The sequence below is a fragment of the Oryzias melastigma genome, linkage group LG23, assembly GCF_002922805.2.
Source record: "Oryzias melastigma strain HK-1 linkage group LG23, ASM292280v2, whole genome shotgun sequence".
In the NCBI taxonomy this organism is placed as follows: domain Eukaryota; kingdom Metazoa; phylum Chordata; class Actinopteri; order Beloniformes; family Adrianichthyidae; genus Oryzias; species Oryzias melastigma.
Genome location: NC_050534.1, coordinates 7,994,838 through 8,004,649, shown reverse-complemented (window position 1 = coordinate 8,004,649; position 9,812 = coordinate 7,994,838). Strand labels below are relative to the sequence as shown.

At 36.6% G+C, this 9,812-nt stretch overlaps 2 protein-coding genes across 4 annotated transcripts in view; both read right to left on the bottom strand.

Moving 5' to 3' along the window:
• The window catches only part of kdm5a (lysine (K)-specific demethylase 5A), a 21,054-nt gene extending 16,745 nt beyond the window's left edge, over nt 1-4,309 (bottom strand). For 2 of the 3 annotated variants that reach the window (XM_024284098.2, XM_024284106.2), the window contains exons 1-7: nt 3,302-4,309; nt 2,756-2,833; nt 1,641-1,763; nt 1,344-1,514; nt 1,088-1,267; nt 921-999; nt 737-828 (exon numbers count right to left, since the gene is read on the bottom strand). In XM_024284098.2, the coding sequence (XP_024139866.1) occupies nt 737-828; nt 921-999; nt 1,088-1,267; nt 1,344-1,514; nt 1,641-1,763; nt 2,756-2,833; nt 3,302-3,448 (870 nt within the window). In that variant the 5' untranslated portion in view covers nt 3,449-4,309. The remainder of the gene's footprint in view (nt 1-736; nt 829-920; nt 1,000-1,087; nt 1,268-1,343; nt 1,515-1,640; nt 1,764-2,755; nt 2,834-3,301) is intronic. The other variant, XM_024284113.2, reaches the window with a different exon arrangement.
• A 1,191-nt stretch (nt 4,310-5,500) lies between these two features.
• On the bottom strand, nt 5,501-9,359 carry LOC112156489 (aldo-keto reductase family 1 member D1). Its single transcript, XM_024288799.2, has 9 exons — nt 8,764-9,359; nt 8,533-8,700; nt 8,269-8,385; nt 8,103-8,180; nt 7,781-7,903; nt 7,358-7,467; nt 5,901-6,066; nt 5,731-5,813; nt 5,501-5,657 (listed from the first exon to the last, which is right to left on the bottom strand). Exons 1-9 carry the CDS (start codon nt 8,854-8,856, stop codon nt 5,615-5,617), a joined length of 981 nt encoding a protein of 326 aa, XP_024144567.1. The 5' UTR covers nt 8,857-9,359; the 3' UTR covers nt 5,501-5,614.
• Nucleotides 9,360-9,812: the final 453 nt, after the last annotated feature.

Below are 9,812 nucleotides of genomic sequence, written 5' to 3'. Positions count from 1 at the left end.
AAAATGGCCTAAAAAAACAAACAAAAAAAAGCTTAAGTTAGCAAAAACAGCTAGCATGTAGCTGAAAAATTAGCTAAACACAGAAATAGCCTACAAAACGATAAAAGCTTGAATTAGCCAAAACAGCTAGCATGTAGCTGAAATATTAGCTAAACACAGAAATAGCCTACAAAATGAAAAAATGTTTGAATTAGTCAAAACAGCTAGCATGTAGCTGAAATATTAACTAAACATAATATAATTATAACTTTCAACTTTACTACACTCCGACTCCATATAATATAAAGTAACAAATAATCGACTTTTAAATTAGTCGTCGACTATTTTAATAGTCGATTAGTGGACTAATCGAGGCAGCCCTACGTGTATTCATGCTGGAAAAGTTTGTTAGTCAGGACTGAGTCCACTTAATTTAGTCTGGATCAAGTCCCGAACTTTGTGTTTGGTCTGTATTCAGACCGAACATTTCTATTTCGGACTAAAGTTAGTAAACAAAACCATGTGACTAAAGACCTCCTAACTCCGCTGCAGGACGGAGCACTAACACAGTCTTTCCTCCTGTCAGCTAGAAGACTTTACTTTCCTCAGAGAATCAGACAATATTTATTATTAATTTATAATTGTATTTTTAGTGTTATTTACCATCTATAAGTGCTGTTTTTAATAGCGCTGTGGTAACAAGGTAATTTCACCTCTGTGGGATCAATAAAGTTTTATTCCATGAAAAGGTTCTTACAAAGTTGACCTCCAGAGTCTCCTTGCGTGGTTTCATTTTGATGGCGAAGGCCTGGGCTTTCAGCTGCCGCTGTTTCTTACTGAAACCATCGTCTGAGAGGAGAAGAAACAACTGCTGATATGTGACACTAACATGTTTGGCAGATGTGTTTTTTTTTTTAAATAAAAGGCAGCGATCTTCTTACCGGATGATAAAATCTCCAAACCAACCATCCTGGGACTCGTTCCAAAAATCTGGAGGCTTTTTGGTTCCTTATTTTCCCTCTAAAGCGACACAGAAATAAGAGAAAACACAGTTTGCTTCTGTGGACGACTCCTTTGTGGTTCTGGTCGGTGACAGAACCTCCATCACCTCTGACTTGAGGCGCCTGGAGCGCCTCTCAGGGAGAATCTGCTCCTTGTTTTGTGTCACCTCTCCTTGCTCCTCCTTCTCTTCCTCCTCGTCTTGCTGCTCTTCCTCCGTCGTCTCCTCGCCGACGCCTTCGTCCACGTCCTCCTTCTCGTTTCCCTCGTCGTACAGGCGGTGGAGGCCCTGATTGGACAAACAAGTGAGTTACAGCGGGAATGTTCTGCTGGAAGCTGCAGTAGGGAAAGGGTCAAACACTCACAGTTAGCGTGGCTCCGGACTGGAAGAGCTCGTATGGGTAAAGGATTCGCTCGTAGTGCGAGCGCAGCAGCGAGCCGGTGCCCTTCCCGGGTGGGAAGCCCATCCGGGCGGCCACGGTGGACCATCTCTTCTCTTTGCACACCGTCTCGAAGCCGCCTTCGGAGGAGACGATCTGAAAAACGGATTGTGAGGCAGATTGAAAACATTTTCAATGAATTAGAACATTTGAAAAATAAAAAAAAAGTTTATTGTTACACTTCGTTTGTCCCAAATATAGAAAGTTACAGTCTGGTTTTACCTTGCTGAGCTGATAAAGATCCAAAATCTTTCTCTCCACGTGAGGAAAGCGGATCTTGGATCCCTGCAACTCCCAGAACTTTGCTATTTGATCCAGAAAGTTGAGTTTAACCCGAGTGAGGGCCTGCAGAGGCAGAAAGACCGCAGAAATACAGCAGCTTCATCAAAAAAAGGTAAAGAAATAACCAACAGCTGGACTTTTATGATGAAAATTAAGTCCATAAGTTAAGAGAAAAAACACAAATCATGTTAAATGGTGTTTTTTTAAAAACTAAAACAAATGTTTTGAATTGAAAACAACAGAAAAGATCATTTTAAGGTGTGACTCTTCCAGTGTAATGTTAGGAATCTTATAAACATTAAAGTCCAACTCTGATCATCTTTTGATCTATTCTAAAAGCATCTTTAGTGGGATTTTTTGGCCAAAATCTAAAAAACTCTCATTTTCAAGGAGTTTCTTCAGAGCGACTGGAGTATAATTTGCCTCAGAGCTGTGGGCGAGAAGTAAGTCAGTGCTGACTTCCCATCAACCCTTTGTTTACACTCTCTCCTGCTAGCTTAAACAAGAACCCAACATTAGCGGTGCAACAAAAATAGTGAGCAATATAGGAGCTATCCAGCCGTACAGTTTTGAGCCAGATTCCAGTTTAAATGAGGAAAACTAAGACAAACATGGATCAATTTATTTACAAGTGAATGCATCAGAATGGAGCAAAGCAGGAGCTTGTAGCCTTACCGATTGTCGTTTGTACGTGACAACTACAAGCTTTTACAAACTGCCTTTTTTTCTTCTGTTCATTATTCACAATGATTTGAACGAAGAAATACTCAAAAACACAGATTTAAGCTTAATTTTCTTTTTACGTGTCCTCTATAAGTAGAAAAAGAGCGAGTTAAAAACACCAAAAATACGACTTTCATTTTTTTTCAATGAGCACTAGAACAGAACTCATTTTTTTATTAACCTAAAGAATGTAAACACTGGTTATTCTGACGTGGTTACAATATTATCAAGTTGACTCAAAACAACAGATTTTTCCTTGCTTAGTCATAAATTGACTCTTTAAACACAGCTTTTAACCTTGTTTGGTAACTCCAGGAGACATCAACACTCACCTCAAGTTCATTCAGTCTCTGAACTCTTGGAGTAAAGCGAAAATTGCGAACATCACAGGCAAAGGGAGGCTGCCAGTCCTGCCGGAGAACATGCAGAAGCAATAAATAATAAATACTTCAAGAGAATTAGCTGATAAGAATTAATAGCATGCATACTGGAGTCTTTGCTCTTTAAAAACTGTTACTAATAATCAGATAAATACCCAAAATAGAGGCTTATGAAGTTATATGTTTGAAAATAAAATACAGATGGAAAAAAACATGTTTTAAGTCTTGAATCAAGTGCTACAAAAGCATTAAACTAAGCTAGTAGAAACAAAAACACAAGGACAGGTAAATGTGTCACACACTTTCTAAACTAAACAGTCCAGAAAAACACTCAAAGGTGATGACAGGCTTTCAAAACAAGAATGACTTCATTGACCAATGTGTGATTGTTGACAACTTGTGTGCACGCGCAGGGCCTACATTCAAGAACCGAAACTGCTCACTTCAGATGCGAACTACTGATTTTGAACAGGGTTTATTGTGTAGTGTTCTTCTTACCTGGGGAGGCCGGATCTTGCAGATCCCCGTTTTCTCTGCAATAGGTCTGATCTTGTTGATAAATCCTAAAGGATCCGAGAATTCCTCCCAGCTCGGCTCAAACACCGGGCATTCAGGAGGAGGAACGAACTCGGCGATCGCAGACATGTTGTTCCAGAGTCATTAAAACAACGATAATGTGGCAAAACTGTACAAAAGAAAAATCAATAATCCATGGTTTTAAGAATAACTCTCCAGTAGAGGAACTCCAACTTTCATAATTTCATTGAAGCCATAGTGTGGGTTTTTTAAAAAGCAGAAGAAGCATTTTCTGTCCCCATCATCCGTAAAAACAGCGAACCAATGCAGGCCGGGGCAGGTCCCCTCTACCTGTCTGGGACGCAGGGTCAATCCAATATGTCAGCCGTTTCTTCTTCCACAAATCTGCTCCATAGTATCCACTTTCCACCAGGGACAATCAAAAATATGGAATAAAGTAGCTAGATGCGGGGCTAAACTCTCCATAGGCTGTTGTTTTAGCGCTGCGGAAGCTAGCGTGGTTTCCCCTTCAAGCTGCATTTCCAAGAAAGTTATCAGCGGTTAGCTTCGGCATTTTTAGCTTGCGAAATTGTGAGGCTTCTTTCCATAAACCTTTCACGAGTTCACTTCCGTGTCTGTAGCTGCCACTCACACTCAAGCTAACAGCGAGCCGACATTGTTGACGGATGACTTCACGTTAACCTCCATTCATTGTAACGCTCGAAGCGAGAAAAAAATATTAGCATTAAGCTAACTGAGTTTAGCTGCTTATGTCCGTTGCGCAGCTAGGGTTAGAAAACGTCATTTTGGCAGGATAATTGCTCGTGAGCATCGTCCATAAAAACGAAGTCACGCCGATAAATGACGGCGCCGTTTTGAAATTTTTGAAACTTCGACTTTTTCTGAAATTTAGCGTCGTCTGCAGGTAAGGTACTAGCCGTGTTAGCTAACATGCTAGCTACTTCAGGGAGGGGAAGAACAGTCGTGGTGCTTTCAAGTGCACTCGGAAAAAGTTAATGTTTTTTTTTTCTCAATGAACTGTCTTGTAAGAATTTATTACACATTAACTTAATGTTGTTTTAAATCACATTTTTAGAAATTATGTTGTGTACTTTTTCAAAATACATTATTATAATGTGTTTTATGCAGGGCTCTAAATTAACAAATGCGGGTAAAACTTCAATTTGGCAGGTAGAAAGAAATGTCCCATGCCACTTTGGCACGTGAGGCATTGTTGATTCCCTCTGACAAGGTGTTCATAAAAAGAATATTTTGTTCAAATAACACTACATTTCTGTTTTGTTAGTAAGTGTTTTGTTTTCACAAGACAATACCAGAATAAATGAGAAAAAGTTAATTTAGAGCCCTGGTTTTATGATGAATAAACATTAAACATAATTAAAAAAACAAAAAAAAATTCAAACTTAAAAATGCCAAAAAAAAAAAAAAAAATCCAGATTGTGTTTTTTACACGTTAGCATTCTTAGATTTCTTGTTAGCATTAGCATGCTAGCATTCTTCTTCTTTGTAACAAGCAGATTGTATTTATTTATTTGTTTGTTCGTTGAGTTATTTTCATTTACTTATTTAAAGCTGTGTTTTCAAACACAAAAACTTGTGTGAATGGAGCTTTAATTGAATTAAATTAAACCTTTTTTGTCATTGCACTGAAAACTGGTGAAGAGTTCACTGTTCTATGTTCCTTACTGTATGTATGGTACAAAAATAAGGCTTTGTTTGGCCACCAGAAAAAATCTAATTACTACTAATATTTAGAGTTTTTAATGATGTCATTATGTTAACATTGACTATTACCTTGATTATAAACAGTGAAATTCACAGTTGTCACAAAACTGTGAATTTAGTCAAATTCAAAGCGATTAGATGTGTGAGGATGGATATCCTAACAGACCGAGACAAAAATGTAACAAAATAAAGGTTTGTGTGACTTCTTCAAAATTTTGCAAACAACAGAGTGACCTTTTGCAGTCTACACCAAATATCTTAGAGTGACTGTTTTTATGGAAACCTTTTTGTGTTCAGGCTAATAGTTCAATTTCAGTTTTAATTTCATTTTTTCCAATATGATTGGTAACAAAAAAAGTTTTATAGACCTCAGAAAATCAAAACAAAAAGATTTTGTTCAAAAGTAGGTGCGGCAGGAAAGAATAAACACAAAAAAACATTTCAGAATATGTTTATTAATTGAGTCAAAAGACTAATTAAAGATAAAAAATGAAAATGTCATGATCCAACCAAAGAAAATTGACATAATTGGTCTTAGGCTTAGTGTAATCAATATTCATCATGAAACGGATACTCTGGATGGTCAGCCCACCTGTCGGATCAGAAAAGAAAATAAATCCTTGTATTCTCATTCCAGATAAAGATGTTGTTTTTGTCACACTCACATGAGAAGCTCCACAAATCGAATGTTCTTGTTCAGCCCTTCAATCGCCTTCATCTCCTCATCCGAGAGGCAGAAGTCAAATATCTACAGTTAGAGAAGATGGGAAACAAATTATTATTTTTGCTTTACTTTTTATGCTTATTTTCATAAATGGATTCATCTTAAACCCACATCAAAGTTCTCCTTAATGCGGGCAGGAGTGAAGCTCTTTGGGATGACCACCACTCCTCTCTGCACGTTGAACCTCAGGCACACCTGTGCTGTGGTCTTACTGTACTTTTTGGCGATTGATTGCAGCACTTCATCCTCCAACAGAGGCGGGCACTTTAAGTTGACCCTGTTGCATAAATACATTTGTCATTGTTTCTGTCATTTACAAGACAAAACGTTTAGGATTAGATTCAATTTGTTCCAAGTTACATATTCAAAATATGTCATGTGACCTATGTGATTTTACTTGGGTTGGATTGAAATAGATTAGATTTATAAAATGCATTTCTGTTTTTTTAATTTATTTTTTCTTCAAATTTCAATTCAAACCAATTTTATTTGGTCAGGAGAAAGAATTTTCACAAAACTAGGATAGGAACTCAACAAAGATGAAAATTTTCTTAAAAAATATATAGAATTCCCCCATTAAAAACTAACTAAAAGCAACTTTTGCTTAAATGAATACAAAAAATGCTTTAAAACTAAAATAATTAATGAAAATGATAAATCAAATAAAGACTTTCTAGATTAAATTACATTTTGTAATGATTAATTGCATATTTTAAAAAATTCAGCCCTGGTTTTTGCACAATTTCTTCTTAAAAATTGTGTTTGTATTTAAAATAATTGAAATAAAACACACTTTTGGATCTCTTCTATATTCTAATGCACAAAATGTGGTTGTTTCATGACTGATTAGGATTAAATCTACATTATTTTATCACAAAATTCAGTCTTTTCCCCAAATCGTACATCTAATTTTAATATTTTTTGTTACTTTGCAGCATTCAGATTTCCAATTGATCAATTTTTAGTTTTTTGGTAACAATACACACACACACACACACACACACACACACACACATATATATATATATATATATATATATATATATATATATATATATATATATATATATATATATATATATATATATATCTAACCTGCAAAAAAATAATAATTCAGCAGCAAACATTTTTAATTTTCCAAACAATTCAGATAATTCAATTGAATTTTTTTCGCTTCTTGTCTATTAATTAGAAAAAAATCCTCTGGATAGATCTTTGCTCAATGACATTTCATGCAATTGATGTTATATATTTAAAACTTGAAATATTTTCAAATTACATATTTTAAAAAACAGTTACTGCAAAACTTCCTCTTGTTCTCTTTTTAGTATGTGAAGATTAAACTACTTGGAAGCCACTGCATCTAAGAAACATTAGAAATAGAAGTGTCATTATTTTTTAGAGTGTTTATTTTTAATTAATAGCATTAGAGATTAGTTAATTTAAAAAAACATCATAATTTGAAAATATTTTTACCATTTTATTGTTTGATAAACCAAAGACAAATAAAAATTGGACTGTCAGCTTCTTTTAAGCATAAAACTCCTGAAAAAGGAAGATTCCCATACCATGATGCATCTCTTGACGTGCCCAGAGGGCTGTAACCAACAATCACAATGTGGTTCTGCCGACAGAATTCAAGCAACTTTGGTTGAGTGAAGTACGGATGACATTCAACCTGAGGTAAAAGCAGAAGAACAATAAGATAACTAATTTCCTGACACATTTTGATACAAATATGTAATAAACCACCAAAATGACCTTAACTTACCTTCTATTTAAAGACAAAAACATCTATGATTTTTACAATTTTATAAACATATATATATATATTATTGTTGGAAATAAATTAAAAAGTAAATAAGTCTTGTCTACTCTGTTAGCATACTGATTTCCAAAAACCGGCTTTCACTTTAGTATTTAAGGTTTTTATTCTCATCTTGGTCAAAGTTTGATTCAATCATTGATTTGGGGTTTTTTAATCACTGTACCTGGTTGGACACCGGTTTGTGTTTGAGTCCCGGTTTGTTGATGATCAACTCCAGCTGACGCTTGTTGAAGTTGGAGACTCCCAGGGACTTGACCAGGCCGGCATCTTTGCACTCCTCCAGAGCCTGTTGAGAACATTGAACTTCTTTTGTTAAACTTTACAGATGTTAATGGCAAACAGTGCTGTAGACTCTAAACCCTGAGCACAAATCCATAATGGGTGGATATTGTTTACCTTTTTATTACACCCATAACCTATAGCTTTGAACCATAAAATTTAATGTTGTCAATAGGAACTATATGGAAAAAAAATGAAGGTCTCACCTCCCAAGTAGCACATAAATCCGTCTTATGATAAAGATATTTGCCGTTCTCGTCTCTTGGGTAGAAACTATCTCCTGGCTGCAGAAAAATCCCAACATTTAACAAATAGTTAAAAAGCTGCAAGTAATTCAACTTAAAAAAAATTCTAAAAAAATCCGCACAAAACCTTAAATGCAATTGGCAGCTCCACAATATACAGATCAACATAATCCAGCTGTAAAGTCTTGAGAGTTTTCTCCAGAGCAGGACGCACCAGCTCAGGGGGATGGAACGTGTTCCACAACTAAACAAAAAACAAAACCAAAAAAACCGGAATCACTTGTTGCAAAACCGTGGCAGTAGGTTATCTGTGTGACCATGAAGCTCATTCTGGGAAAGAGTTCAGTTGCTAACAATAACGCACAGACACAAACAAGCAAGATCTAGAAACCTTTCCGCAGTAGAAGACGTCCTCCCGCTTCACCGTCCCGTCTGCTATTTTCTCCCTGATGGCCTGTCCCACCTCGTGTTCATTGAAGTACACCAAAGCCCCATCAAAGTGCCTGTATCCCAAATCAATGGCCAGCTTGACGGCTTCAATTGTGGTTCCTTTAGGGGTCTAATCATCAAGAAAGATTCAAAGAAAATAGGAAAAAAGCTTAAATTGATGTCACTGCCTTACCTTGGTGGGATCCCCATAGGTTCCCAGTCCTATCAGAGGCATGCGGTTTCCATCACTCAGAGGAATGGAGTGGTTTGTTGCCGTCAGCTCCATGCTGACTCTACTCTGCCCTCAGGTGAAGCTTAACAAAGTGTCACTGAGTGTGACTCCTGCTCTCTTTGACCGCATGACTCCTCCCAGATAGAAGGAGCACCCTCCCGCACATGCATCACCGTATCTGACACAATCGTGAGCACACAAACACTCTAAACTTAGTGCACGTCAGAATAACCAGTCCACATCTAAAAAAAGTACTTAGACAAAAAGCTCCCAAACTACATCTACTTTTACACAAAAGAAGTCGAGAGCGACTATCTATGAGATACCCAAATCATGGAATAGACACACTGATCTTCCTCTGGACTTTCTACAAAACTATTAAACTTCAACCCAAATATTTGTTGTGATTTAGTTACAAATCAAATTACATTTACAGAATATGTAAACCACAAAAAAATGTATTTTTCTCTTTTGAATGTCCTGTCTTTTGTGATTCTGGGGCCACTAAAGCCTTTCTAGCACCTTCCCCCTCTCTTGGACTACGGTCACATATCCCAAAATGTCACCACACGGCGACCTACATACAAGTCCTTCAGCAAATTCAGCAAGTGGCTATTTGTTATGATGGTTACAGAAAAAAGTTTAAATTTTACCTCGAATGGACGATTTTTCTCTAAATGTTGACATCCGTCGATGGCACATTTTGAGTCCAGTTACTGGTGGGCCGGTACTCAGTACCAGCACTTCTAAAAACAGCTCTTTATAGTACTGTTACTTCTCCACGCCAGAAGTACTGGCAGTACTCAGTACCAGCACAAAAACTTGATTCTAAAAACTTTAAATACGTTTTTTTTTTTTAAACCCCAGATCAGTGATGATTTTCACTCAAACAGAAGTGTTTACATGATTTTCAATATGTTGCCTTTTTCTGAGTTCACGTATCTCGGGATTGGGTGGACCAAACGACAAGTCTCCAGTATCATTTTTCTTTTTTCAAGGATTTTTTCTTC